The 15072-nt window shown below is 38.1% G+C and overlaps 1 protein-coding gene across 4 annotated transcripts in view; it reads left to right on the top strand.

Moving 5' to 3' along the window:
* Positions 1-239: 239 nt before the first annotated feature.
* The window catches only part of LOC131067122 (uncharacterized), a 146010-nt gene continuing 131177 nt past the window's right edge, over positions 240-15072 (top strand). The window contains exons 1-3 of one of the 4 annotated variants that reach the window (XM_059209137.1): positions 240-878; positions 980-1122; positions 1440-1624. In XM_059209137.1, coding sequence (XP_059065120.1) covers positions 639-878; positions 980-1122; positions 1440-1624 — 568 coding nt within the window. In that variant the 5' untranslated portion in view covers positions 240-638. The remainder of the gene's footprint in view (positions 879-979; positions 1123-1439; positions 1625-15072) is intronic. The other 3 variants (XM_059209138.1, XM_058002053.2, XM_058002055.2) reach the window with 3 other exon arrangements.

Here is a 15072-nt window from a genome sequence, read left to right as displayed (position 1 = left end):
GTCAAATATGCATGTGGTTAAAATTGAATTTAAATAAGAATTTTTTTATATTTTTTTTGTGGTGGTTGAAGTGAATGATTATTGAAACTTGTCACCTTAAAATAATCACTTTTTCACTTTCATGCATATAACCAATAAGAATTTATTTATTGTAACTAGTCAAAAATTGAAACAATAACTTTAAGCTCTTAGCTTCCCCTATTACATTATAAGATTTTTTCTTAGAGATGCAACTTAAATAGAGGTACCCCTCGGGAGACCATCGCTTTAGTCTCGAAAGTGGGTTTAGTTTGGTTTATCGTTCTCTGATTTGATTTAGTACCCTCTGGTAGTTTGCTAGCTTTATGGGCTGCACATTGCAACTGGTGGCCGCTCTCTGTATGTGACAGGTCCATCGATACGAACACTATGAAGCTTTCTTAGTGTTCCCATAAGTAAAGTCGGAAATATTTGAAATACTTGTGGGCTTTGTCTCCAGGATAGTCTTTCATTCACGACATTCTAGTAATCTAACTTGGCAGTATGCTGTCGCGTCCGTGAGTTCTGAGCTACTCAAGTTTTGCGAACTACTATGATAACAACCTGAAAACCATTTTCTGTGATGACCTTAAAAATACTTGTAAATAAGTCAGGGAGAAATGGAAAGCCAAGGAGTTCCGAAAGAAGCAGAAGCAGAAGGAGATGGAATTTTGAAGATAGGAGACATGCAACTCCCAGGGAGACTGATTTCTGATGCTTCAGAAGAGATTATGCTGCTGTGGGCAATTGGGCAACCTTGCACAGCTCGCCAGAACAATTTTGTTAAACAAACATCCAACCACCTCAAACTGGATGCCTGTGGTCATAACCTCTCCATCCAGCAATCTCCATCCTCGATGGTGGGTATACATTCTCCATATTACTTTTCTCCGCATATGAATGGAAATGAACTGAATATAAATTGAATTCTGATATAAGTAACTGAAAAAAAAAATCACAGAACACGTCAGGTGTGACAGGAGGTGTTATGTGGGATAGTGGGATTGTGTTGGGGAAATTCTTAGAGCATGCTGTTGATTGCGATTTGTTGAACTTGAGAGGAAAAAAGTGCGTGGAGCTCGGCTCAGGCTGCGGACTAGTTGGGTATGCAGTAATTAGTAAATTTATTACACTTTTTCTCTACATAAAAAACAGGATGAGATGATTTGAACTCCTTAAAGACAAGATTTTATTTTCCTTAAAGTCAAGAAAGAGTCTGCATAGGCTGTTTAAGTTTCTTTATCTGTCAAGAACGTTGTTTGATTGGGATTTAAGATTTTACCTACTACGTTATGTTTGCAAATATCTTGGTTCATAGTGCCTCGTATTACTATTTGGGGGCAGGGCAAAAGGAAATATGTTTCATTTTCTGTGATTTTTCAGTTTTTGTGGGTACAAATTTGACTGGGGTTTTTCTGTAGTTGCATAGCAGCTCTTCTGGGTGGGAATGCCATTTTAACAGACATGCCTGACCGATTGAGGCTGCTTGCAAAGAATGTTGAAGAGAATGTGAGGGAGTTGGATGCACGAGGTTCAGCCTCTGTGAGAGAGCTGACATGGGGGGAGGATTTGGATTCTGATCTGTTGAATCCTCTGCCTGACTATGGTATGTTATTTACTTGCTATTTTTTTCTATTTCAAGCTTTTGTTTCCTTGTTTGGTGTTTCTGAGAATTCTAGTTTGGAATTAAAACATAATTTTTTGTCAGTTGAACTCAAACTCAAGAACTTAAGCTGTATAGGAGTTTTAAAAACTGGTTCAATCTATACAGGTTTTTGCTTATGTTCTCTCTTTCTACGAGCCATTTAAATTTTCAATAATCTCTTGGGGCGGTCTTCTAATAAACCCTTATTCATAATGCTTAACAGCAGTTTTTTGTATCGTATAGAATCCAATTTGGTAGATGGTTCATTTAGATGGATGGTTCCCTGACTGCTTTCTTTCAAGTAGACCCAAAGTGACAGAGACAAAGTGGGGTAAAGAGAGATATAATTTAACATCAAAGTACAAGACTAACAACCTATAGGATTATTTAATGCAAGGATCATCCCAGAACCCACAGACATCTCACACAGAGAAAATCCTTGTTGTGAACACATGGCGAGCACCTTAGCTCATAACTCTCGTTCATTTTTTTTAATGGCAAATTACAAGGCGGCAACTTTAAGATTATCCAATACCAGGAACATCATGGAATCTACACACATATGGTGCTGGATAGGTCATGTTGTTAAGACACGGAAGCCACCTTGATCAGAGCTTCTGCTCAATGCCAATAGCTAGAAAAGTCTCTCCAAGGACAAGCAGAAGGGTTGCATCTCAAATTCTGCTACACCGTGTTGTGAAGTTTTCACACATCGCCCCGTTGCAAATGGGGACCCCCACTTTTTTGCTTAGTTGTCTTAGTCTAGTAATCTAGTAGTGTCTTTAGCTATTAACCTCTTGCTCGAGAGGGGATACAGTGCAATCTCTAGGCCAGGACAGAATGAATCTTGAGTGTGGTAGGCAGTCAAACAAACATGAGGGATTCCTTAGGTTAGAGTCAAGGAAGGAAACTTTCTTCATATCCTTAAAACCCCAACCTACTCAAACCCACTTCCAGTGAGCCGCTAAAACCCCGGCCAGCCTTAGGTACTTCCACTTGACCCTCATAAGTTCGGCCATCCTTCACTTCCAGTTGGTGACCAAAAGTCTGGCCTAAGGAGTGGGATCAATGATGAACGAAAGTACTGCTGTCTCAATGCCTCAAGGGAGATAAGGTTGCCTTGATAAAAAAGGTAAGAATGATTTGAAAGTTAGATCAGGCAAATGATTGATTTGATGAAGAAATGAAGAAGTGATTAAGATCAGTAAAAATCAGCACTTCCACTTGGGGACTAAAAGTCTGGCCAGCTTCACATGAGTTCCACTTACCTATGAAAAGTCTGGACTTCTTTGCTCATTTCCACTTTAGGCCTAAACCCCCGACCTGCCTTCACATCAACTTCCTGTGGCACCCAAAAGGCCCGGCCTGTCTTGGACTACTGTCACTTGGCAATCAAAAGCCCGGCTAGGATGTACATGCCCTTCATTTTGCTGAGATTAATGCTTGATTAAGTGGAACACTTACTGTTTTGAAGGAAGAGGTTGATTAAGGCTGGTAAAATCTACCAAGCAGGAATGAAGATGCTTTGAGCAATTCATTGAACAAGTAATGCTGATACCTTGGTATCATTTCCACTTACCTTCCAAAAGTCCAATCTGCTTGCTATCATTTCCAGCGACCCCCTAAAAGCACGACCAACTGATGACCACCTCCACTTGGGGTCCAAATCCATGATCAACATATAACGTTTCCAGCGTGGCTCCAAAAGCCCGGCCAAACATGTTTTACTGCTAGTATCTATTAAGAAGCCCGGCCAAGCATATAGCATTTCCAGTTGGGGGTGAAAAGGAACGGCCATACATGTATTACTTCCGGTGGGCTACCAAAACCACGGCCCTCTCATCATCATTTCCAGTTAAGCCTTAAAAACCCGACCACCTTGGGTATCACTTCCAATGACCCCTTGAATCCACGGCCAAGGGCAAAAAGATAAGAATCAGACCTATAAAATTAAGATCAAACCTTAAAAATAAAAAAAATCAGAACTTAAGAGAAGCTGAAAGTAGAAATCAGTCCTCATGTCAATACCATTTCTAGATTAAGCACTTGATTATTTAGGTGTTTCTTTTGATGTTTGATACAAGGTATTGTGACCAGTCATTCAGGTTTGATACCAGGAGCTCAAGAAGAAGTGAAATCTCAGACCGAGAACAGGGAATTAGATCAGACCAGGGAAAGGTGAGATCAGAAATCAGAGCTCAAAGGGCATTGTTCTCAAAGGTTGAAGTCTTTATTAATTTATGTTTGCTTTTCAGATTCAAGGTTGGATGTGAGTCAAGTTTCAACATTATAAGGAGCTAGTTCACATAAGGGGCAAAGATCAAAACAAGGGTCTTCATAAGGCAAAGGTGGATCAGCATTGAAGAAATATACAACATCAAGACAGGGAACACATTACAAAGTAAAGATCAATGTCATGAAAGAGCAAGCATGAGAGTGAAGGTGCTAAAGGAAGGAATTTTACAAATATCTTGAATTTCCTCCGAAAATCCAAGAATCATTGCCAATATAGTAAGAAAGTGATCCAAGATGGAGGCTTCAAGTAAAGAGATTCAAGATCGAGGATAGGTGAATGATTAATGGTTTTGAAATTTACTTTCCTTTATAGGTGCTTCCACCCTTTCCCTCAAGAGGCCGACTTTGTTATAAATGTATAAAAGAAAATTAATTATATCTCTGCCAATCTGGCCGACTTCTTTATTGGAAATTCAAATTTGCTTTTGGCGCCAAGGATGAGGTTGGCTTATTAATGTATCAAACCGCCTTGTTTGCTTCTAGGACGACTTGCATCTAGTCTTCTCTCCACTCGGTATTTTTAACATAATGCAATACAGTTTCACCCTTGTACATTCAAGAGGTATATGCCTTTTAATATCAAAATTGCTTGTGCACTCTTGGAAGGGACATAAGCTAACCTAGGAGATGTTGAAGTTTCATCAATATTTGATGAAGGCACACTTAGTCTTCATGATCATTAGAAGGTTCATGATGCGGGAAAGGCTTAAACCACCTTCAAGGAGGCTTGTCTAGACATCTCAATTAGCAAAACACCTCTCTTCAAGAAATTTCGCTCTGGACCCTTTGGAAGGGTCAGGAGCCATTTTTTGCTATTTTGTTCAATTTAACTTACATTTTCATCATTTCACAACCTTGAACTTAACTTTTCAATCCTCTTGCCATCATGATCTCACAACTAGCCTTTTGCCTAGCTCAAACAAGGTGAAAATAGGGAGTTCAAAGGATTTCGCTTTCGACACTTTGGAAGGGTCAGGAGCGAAATTCATGATTAAGACTTAATTCCATCCCTTCCTTGCTCCAAATTACTTCTCAAGGCAAGTATATAATAATCTTCTCTCCACCAATGCCTTAGGAATCCATATCTTGATCTCGAACATGAGCAAATTAGATGTTTTTAAGAATTTCGCTCTGGACCCTTTGGAAGGGTCAGGAGCGATTTTCTTGTTTAGGCTCATTTTTGCATTTCCTTTTGCCTCAAATCATCTTAAACTTGTCTTATTGGTGCAGGAGCACCTAGTGAAGCTCATGGAGCACTTCATCAAATTTTGGTTTGAAATGGCCTATGTTGGTCCCAATTGAATAATGGGCTTGTTGTATGTCCAAAGGGTGTGTTTTGTGTGTTTAAGTGTCCTTTGTGTCTTAGTTTTGTTGTTTTTTGAGTTTTTGGTCAATTTTTGACCTTTTATGCTTTGTAAGCCTGGAATGGGCAAAATGTGAAAAAATGGTCAAAACGCCTTATAAAGCCTTGTTAGGCATTGAAATATGTTTGTGTAGTTATATTAAACCATTTCACATGGTAGAGTTAAGTCTATTTGGCTCACAAGTCAAAAATGCTCATTATACCAAAAATTGTCAAAGTTGTCGAGCAACATTTTGACAATTTTTTGGAAAATTTGTAAAAATAAGGCAAAAAGTGGTTATTGGTCCATACCTGGGCATGATTTAGGTTGTGCGTGACTATTTAAAGCCTCGCACAACTTTGTATCAGGTTGGCATTCGAAAACAAGAAGAATTCAATACAAAAACTAAGAATTTTGTCACTTTTCTTGCATTTTTGCTCCATATGCTATAGCAGTCCGTACTTCCTAAGCATTTGGCTGTACTGTTTTCATTTGAGCAGTTGTGCCATGTTGTGTTAAAGCTTTCTCACCTGGGTTTGTGTGCTGGTGTGAAGTTTTAACATTGTATCAAAATTATTTTGTTTTAGCCCTGTTCTTGGTTGAGTAAGGGTTTGGCTTCAACAATGGAAGCAACTTGATTTTCTTTGTCTCTTTCTCCATGGCCTCTGAGAGTCAAGTTGCTGTACGTAGCCTTCTTGTTTATACAAGTTTTTGTTTGATGGCAATGACAAGGAAAATGGTTTTTGTTGCTTACTAGGCGAGCTCCAATAGCCCGGCTAGTGAATTTTCATGGTGTAAAACAAAGCTTCTTTGCAAACTCCCACCAATTGGACCTCATTTTCAGTTTCCTAAGGTGGAATGAAGTTTGGACAGAGCTTTTAGACCAAATGAGAGGATGTTTCAATGAATAGTTTGTTGGAATGCATTTTGACTAGCCAAAGTGTTGAATACAATGGTTTTTGAGCACTTTTCCTCTTGAAACTTGGTTGCACATCAAGTGTTTGTCTTTATGCTTGCAGGACAAAAAGTTGGAAGGCTTTATAATGATGGTACTGACCTTCTCAAAAGATTTGGTGGTCTGAAGAAGAGTTTGGAATGTTGATAAGGTGTTTGAAGACTCAAAACCCTTGTTTTTAGGCACATTTATGGGACAGCAATTTTATGTCTTTTTCAGACCTCCTCATAGCACAAACTTGAAAGATCTCCATAAAGGGTATCCAGATATGCAAGGGTTTCATGAAGTGTTTTGGCAGTTTGTGGAGTTATAAGCGTTTTAGCAGTTTTGGAGGGCTAATTGGGGCTCTTTCCTTGTAGCCCTGTTTTGAGCTTTTCTTCAAATCAGGTAAGTAGACAATTGAATAGATCACCAAACCAAGTTGAAATAAGCCTAATAGGATGTTAGACAATGTCCTAGACCTCATGCAACTCTTGGTGAGAGATTTTGGTGTTTGGAGCTAAGAAGCAAAGTTTCACCTTTGTGAGACTTGAGAGCAAGTTTGAATGAAAACAAGAACTAACATGGTAGGAAGAACTCAGGGTTGGTATGAAGCATAGAACAGGAAAGACATCAAAGAAACAACACTTAAACAAGTGACAAAACCTTCAACAACTACCCTTAAGGGAACTTGCAAACCAAATTGATTGCAAACACACAAATTGAGCCAATTTTTGAGTATCTCCCTATCACTTATCCAATCTCTCTCACCACAATCAAGTCAATTTCTCATCAAAACAAGGTTGCCTTAGTGCACCTAAGTGAAATTGAGAGTCTAGCTAAGGATTTCGCTCTAGAACCTTTGAGAGGGTCAGGAGCTTGGATGATTTTCGCTTTGGACTCTTTGGAAGGGTCAGGAGCGATTTTCTCTTTTCTTGACTCAATTCACACTCAATTTCCCTTGGACTCGTCCCTTTGCCTTTCACTTCATCATACTCATGCCAACTTGCCCTAAGGTGATGTTCTTTTCAACGTTTTTGGTGAGGAAATGAGCTATATTGAGGATTTCGCTTTGGACCCTTTGGAAGGGTCAGGAGCGAAATTCATGTTTTAGCCTCATTTTGACTTCATTTCCAACCTTTCCCTATCAAAACAAGTGCTTTGCCTTCAAAAATGCATGGGACAAGGATTAGTTTATAAGTTTGGGCAAGGTAGAATGCCCTATGAAGGAATTTGCTCTGGACTCTTTGGAAGGGTCAGGAGCGAAATTGCTCTTCTAGGCTCAACCCTCATCCTTTTTCTCTTGGCTTTGCTCTAAGCTTGATCCTTGATCCGCTTTTCTTCCATATTCTTGCAAATTTGCTCAACCATTTAATGACTTAGGTGAAGAATTAGGTACTTTTGGGAAATTTCGCTCTGGATCCTTTGGAAGGGTCAGAAGCGAAATTCATGTTTTAGCTCAAATTTCATCACTTCATTGTCTTAAATTACTTCCTAAGGCAAGAATGTATCTGTCCTCCTTCATCCATGTCCTGGGAGCAAAAATCTTGGTTTCAAACATGGAGCAAAATAGGGATTTTAGAAATTTCGCTCTGGACCCTTTGGAAGGGTCAGGAGCGAAATTCATGTTTTAACTCGCATCCTTAACCTTTTCTTCAAATTTTCAAGCCAACTCCTTATAATTACATCTCTCCAAGCTCGTTCCTGCTAGCATTCGCCTCTCGAGCCTATACTTTGATCACTTGCTTCATTCAATTGACTCTGACTTGACAAAAGACAAGACTCTGGCCTAAAAACTTACAACCTTGACTCATCCTGACTCAAACTTCTCAACTTCTTTGCAAAATATACATTTTCCATCTTTCAAAGGCAAGATCCCTCTAAAATTACATCAGGGCTCTAGGCACAAAACAAATGACTTTCCCAAGCTTAGGTCAAATTTGGCTTTGAAAGGAACCCTAGGCAAGCTCTGCGAAGGAAACCCTAACTTACCCAGCCTAGGCAACCACTAACTCACTCAAAACACCTAACAAGCAGAGAAAAAGCTAAGCAAAGAGAAAGCAAGACCAAAAAAGGAGAGGGGGTCCCCATTTTGATGGGGCGATGTGTGAAATGGTCACAACAGATGGTAAGACTAATATTGACAATGTTTACTATGTTGAAGGTTTGAAGCATAATCTTTTGAGTGTAGGTCAAATGGTGTGGATAGAGGATTTCATTTGCAATTCAAAGATGGAAAATGCAAGATTATCAATAGATCTAGTTTGGAAATTGCATCCGGAACTCAGACCAAAGGAAATATCTTTCATTTGAACTCTGGTGAGAAGGCTTGCTTGATTGCTCAGATTGATGAAAGTTGATTATGGCATAAGAGGATGTGTCACGTAAATTTTGATTGCATAGTGAAGATCAGTTCAACCCAGGCTGTCAGAGATTTGCCCAAGATTATCAAGCCTCATAATCCGGTATGTAGAGAATGTCAAATGGGTAAGCAAGCTAGAGCTTTTTTCAGAAGCAGACATGATAGATCTAATGAAATTCTTGATCTTATTTATATTGATCTATGTGGACCGGCAATGACTAAAAGTTTTCAAGGTGATATATACTTTATGTTGCTCATTGATCATTATTCTAGAATGATGTGGGTTGCATTTTTGAAAGAAAAATAAGAAGCTCTTGAGAAATTCAAAATTTTCAAAGCTATGGTTGAGACAAAAATAGGATTGAAGATAAAATGCTTAAGATCAGATCAAGGCGGTGAATTTACATCCGGTGAGTTCAACAACTTTTGTGAGAAGCATGGAATCAGAAGACAATTTTCTGCACCTAGAACTCCACAACAGAATGTAATAGTGGAAAGGAAGAATATAACTATCTTAGATGCTGCAAGGTCAATGATGATGGAAGCCAAATTGCCTGATATCTATTGGAGAGAAGCTGTCAATACTGCGGTATACACTTTCAACAGAGTACACATAAAAGGTGATACCGGTAAGACTCTTTATGAATTATGGTTCGGTCATACTCCTACTGTCAGATATTTCAGAATTTTTGGAAGTAAATGCTATATTAGAAGAGATGATGCATTAGGGAAATTTGATCCTAGATGTGATGAAGGAATATTTTTGGGTTATTCTACTAAGAGTAAAGCATATAGATGTTATAACAAAAGATTGAATAGGATAATGGAAAGCATAAATGTCAAAGTGGACGAGCAAGGTAATAATCAGATCAGATCATATGACTATGGACCGGAAGATGAAATTGTCAGATCAGAACCGGTTGCGCAAGAATCAATTCAGAGCATTGATCCAGTTGCTCCAGCAACATCAAAAAATTCCATAGTGACCGTTGATGAGTAGAAAGAGTCAGAAAGTCAAGATAATCCTAAGACTCCCAGGTATGTAAAGCTGAATCATTCTGAAGATCAGATCATTGGAGATAAGAGGAAAGGTGTGATGACAAGAAGAAGGTTAGCTGCTGAAGAGGTATGTTTAATTTCTCAAATTGAACCAGAATCTTTTATTGAAGCAAGTAAAGATGAAAATTGGATGAGAGCAATGGAAGAAGGATTGAATTAGATAGAAAAGAATAAAACATGGGAATTGGTTCCTAGGCCTAAAGATAAAAATGTTATTGGAACCAAATGGGTTTTTAGGAATAAATTAAATGAGGAAGGTCAGGTTGTGAAAAACAAGGCTAGATTGGTTTGCAAAGGATATTCAGAGGAAGGAGTTGATTATGATGAAACTTATGCTCCGGTTGCTAGGATTGAAGCGATAAGACTATTTCTTGCCTATGTTGCACACAAGAACTACAAGGTATATCAGATGGATGTTAAATGTGCATTTTTGAATGGAGAGCTTGAAGAAGAAGTCTACATTGAGCAGCCTGATGGATTTTCATTATCAAAAGACAGGGACATGGTTTGTAGATTGAAGACAGCTTTATATGGATAGAAACAAGCTCCTAGAGCATGGTATGCTAGATTAGATAAATATCTTTCAAAGCTCGGTTTTAGCAAAGGTAATGCTAATAGTAACTTATATTATAAAATTGAGCATGATGACATACTGATCATTGAAGTCTTTGTTGATGATATCATTTTTGGAGGAGAAGAAAGTCTATGCATGAAATTTGCTGATGATATGAAGAATGAATTTGAAATGTCTATGATTGGAGAGATGAAACTTTTCTTAGGTTTGCAGATTACTCAGACTGATAATGGTATTTTCATTTGTCAAACTAAGTATGTGATGGAATTTCTTAAGAAATTTGGTCTTGAAAATTCAAAACTTGTTGGTACTCCTATGATAACCGGTTGCAAATTGTCTAAGGAAGATGAATCTCCTAGAGTGAACCCATCTAGATACAAATTAATGATTAGTGGATTACTGTACTTAACTCAGACCGGACCGGATATAATGAATGCTGTCTGCATTGCTTCTAGATTTCAGTTTGATCCGAGAGGAAGTCATGATATTGCTGTTAAAAGAATATTTAGATATTTAGCAAGAACACCAAATTATGGGTTATGGTATCCAAAGGATGATGATTTCAGATTATGTGCCTATACAGACTCAGATTGGGCAGGAGATGTTGATGACAGGAAGAGCACTACAAGTGGTGCATTCTTTCTTGGGAAGAAATTGGTTTCATGGCCTAGCAAGAAACAATCATGCACTTCATTATCTACTGCTGAAGCTGAATATGTAGCTGCTGCAACAAATTGCACTAAGATCTTATGGACGAAGCAAATGTTGAAGGATATAAGGGTAAGTTATGATGAGCCTATTGTTATTCACTGTGATAATACTGCTGCTATTGATATGTCAAAGAATCCGGTATTTCATTCCAAATCAAAACACATTTCTATAAGGTATAATTTCTTGAAGGAAAAGGTTGAAGCAAAGGAAGTCAGATTGGTTTATGTGCCTACTAAGGAACAAATTGCAGATATTCTAAAAAACCCATTGCCTAAAGATACTTTTGAATATCTTAGAGATCAGTTGGGGGTCACCACCCCTTCGACGGAGACTTAGAGATGCAGGGATGAATCAATTCGGTGAGCTTATAAGAAATATCTTCTGATCTGGGTTGACGGGATGATGCTGCTGCTCAGGGGGAGTAGTCAGCTGTTTGGTTTGGCATCAACCCTTTGTCATTGATGTCAAAGGGGGAGATGGTGTTCATGTGAAAAACATAAAATCTTAGGGGGAGAGATATTTTGTTGTTTCTTGATTGTTTGGGGAGATTGTCGGCATTCCTTGGCACTTGGATGTTTTTCACATTCAGTTTTGCCATCAATGCCAAAGGGGGAGATTGTTGGCAATAGTGATTGTGTTGTCATTGATGTCAACACTGTGCTCCAGTTGGATATGGTTCTATCTCGGTTGGTTACTGCTATCTTGGTTGGACCTGTTCCGGTTGGACTTGGTTATCAGCGATTCTGATCCGGTATGATCAGATTGGTTGTTTCAGTTTTGGATGGTTATTCAGGATGATTATATGCTTGTCATATTCAGTTGGTTCATGATTTGGTGCTCTGGAAGCTATCGCTTATGTTTTGGATTACCGGTTGATATTTCTTGGTATCGGTTGGCTTTACCGGTTGGTGATATTCGATGAAATGGTTAAGTGATTTTGGTCCGGCTTACAGAAATGGTTCCTAACATGCTGAAGGCATTCTTGATCCTGTCCTAATTGTTTGGTGGCTTCGCATTGGCTGGCGTGATGATTTGGTGATCCTATTTGGATCCAGTTGTTTATTTTGTGTTATTTGCACTGAGGGTTTCTACCGATTGGTGAAACGTGTTGATATTGGTCTTAGCGGAATTTCCGGCGGATATAATTGATTGGGAATTTGTTTTAGGTCCATGCTATGTAATGTAAATCATAATATTGGTTTGGCGGTATCGTGTGATGAAATTTTTGTAATTATGGTTTATGGGTTTAGGGTTTAGCCGACCTTGTTATCAAGGTTAATGATCTGTATTTGTAGGCGACTTATTCATGTAATTTGTAGAGGATGGTATGGTATGGTTATGTCTGCATTATCAGAGAGTGGTTTATGTGCGAACAAGGTTATATCATTCAGCAAAGGGTGTGAAGGTTTTGGAGTTGCAGGGCAGACATTTGTGCTTAATCGGAATTGTATCAAGCATTAGGAGATGCTATCTTCACAGTTCATTATCTTCGGATTGTAGTCCGATGTTTATGTAAGTCAGTGAGACTTCTTTTTGTGATGAGCAGTGAGCTCTAGGCGGTTGGCCTGATTGCAAGTGCAATCCCCATTGTAATTATTTCACATACTGCTGCAGAAGTATTATCTGACTGTGGGTAGGGTTTCCCACCATGGTTTTTCCCTTTCCTGGGTTTTCCACGTCAAAAATATTGGTGTTGTGTGATCTGTGCTTTCATGCTTTATCTTAAACTGTGCTGTTTATATTGTGCTCCGGTAAATGGTTTATAATCTACATTAATTGTTTATACTTGTGGAAAATTGATTCACCCCCCCCTCTCAGTTTTCCTCCGGTATCAGAGATTCTAACACTATGAACCCATGAGAATTCTGTAACATAGCCTATGTATGTGACATAGATCAGGAGGAAAACATTATCGTGCTTGGTCACATTCATTCCAGCAGGATTGTGATGCTGCTCAAAGTAAATATAAATCAAAATGCAAGACAATGGGGTAATTGTTGCTTCCGGTCCAAATATAAAGTTATACTTAGTGTCTTTTGCCACAGGTGACAAATCATAGCAATCTAAAATATTTTTTATTGTAGATATTTTAAAGTAGATCTTAGATATACTTAAAACAGGCAAATGATTTTAGTTTTATGTCAAATTTACTTTGACTTGGTAAGAGAAGCTTGAAGTGGAATCTTGCTCATTTGAATTAAGCACAAGTACAAAATCCTGCTTAATCATTTTAAGCCTTTTAAAACAATGATAACTTGTAGGTATGTATGTTTTATTGTGAGTGTTGTCAATCATTTGATATATTGATGTTGGGAGACCAAACACGAAATAATTACTGCCAAAATGAACAAACTACAAGTGCGATACAGATAGCCACAATAGCTATTGGGTTAGGTAACTGACCACTAAAATATATTTGCAATGTATAACTATCTTGTAGGCTATTATGTAACCACATGCAACTCTACTTATAGAGATCAGAATAAATACCAATGTAATTATAAGATTTCAGATAATTGCATGAAATCTTTATCCAGAAACAAACGACTTGAAGCTGCTCACACATAACCTTGCTGCTCAACCAAATGGCACAGACTCATTATGCATTGAATACATCTCAGATTTTCCATTCGTCAAGTATTCAACAATAAAATGCATTTGATAACTAATAGAGAATAAAAAGGAAGTGATGACAACTCATCCACCTACTTTTTGAGAAAGAGAAAGGAGATGAGGATGACACTTGATTCCTCAAAAATAGAAAAGGAGATGAAGCATGAAATATCTAAAGATATTTACCTAAGAATTAAATAAGTATTCTACTCAAGTAAGCTTACTAAGGTGTAATAAATAAATTTCTACTAACACCATCCTCAAGTACGACTTAAGTAGGTGAAATGAGTCTTGACAACCAAGAGCCATATTAAGTACCGGTACCCATTACAAAGTAGAGGATTCTGCTTGTTAAATAAAGATATAGATAGTCCCACCCAAAAATAGAGAGGAAAGAAAGGAAGGACTAGGTGCCCTCCCAAGGAACAAGCTCTTGAACTGCTAGCAAAGTTTGAGGGTGAACGTATCAAGGATTCCAATGAAGAGGCCAAAAACAATTGTTTCAACTCCTTTGGAAAGACGAATTGATGTGTCAAATAGTCACAAACTGGTGAAGGTGTATAACTATTGGATGCTGAAGAAAGTCCACTTGTATCAAATAACATTCCTTCTTTTAGGAATTGAAATTCCAAGAGGTCCATTCCATACTGGAAATCTTCCTAGTCCAAAATGGGATATGAAGGAAGTGACATGTAATTGTTTGGTAGTGCTTCAATGATCTTTGAATGTAGTGGTGAAAAAATCCTAAATACACTTAGTTTAACCATCAAAGAGGAACTAATAAATGGAGATACATCTTGCAAAATAGGAAATACCGCCAATAATTGCCACCATCGTGTATCCATTGAAAGAGGAGGATCAAGAAGACAAGGTGTGCTACATAGAGGATAGATTGATGAAGAAGTTCGATAAACATTTATATGGGAGCTCCCATCAAAGAGGAACACAATGCCTAGCGAGCAATAATGGCAGCCATCAGAATGGGATTTAATAAAGAGGTGAATCATATTGCATAGACAAGGATTCCAAAAAGGTGACTACTTGATGAGGGAAAGATACTGGAAGGATGTAGCGTTAGAAGGCACATTGTATTCTAGCAAATTTGACAAATTGTGTACATAAGATTTTCATAGTCCATTATTTTGAAAGTATTATTTTTGGCATAATTGTGCACTTTGTATGCTAGTAAATTTGACATAAGATTTGTTCAGGGGTAGTATAATGTAGGTGATCAATATTATTTTTGGCTATATAATAGGTGAAGTCTTGTATCATATGCATTCAATTTTGAAGATGGCTGAGTTGTTAAGGATCGTTTAGTGCTTAGGGGTTTCTATGACGCTTTACTGGAGTTGGTTATATTTGTTTGGAAACCACCTATTAGGCCGTGGTCTAAATTGTTCAATTGTTGTAATGGTGAAGTAAGAGAGAGTAGGGACTTAGGGTTCACTCAAAGTTAAATTGCAGTTGATTCAACATGGGTTGGTTGGTGCTAGCAGTTGGGCTATTTCCCATTAA

This window comes from Cryptomeria japonica, chromosome 7 (assembly GCF_030272615.1).
Source record: "Cryptomeria japonica chromosome 7, Sugi_1.0, whole genome shotgun sequence".
Lineage (NCBI taxonomy): Eukaryota > Viridiplantae > Streptophyta > Pinopsida > Cupressales > Cupressaceae > Cryptomeria > Cryptomeria japonica.
Note: the sequence above shows the minus strand (reverse complement) of the source record. Positions and strands in the feature narration are given on the sequence as shown.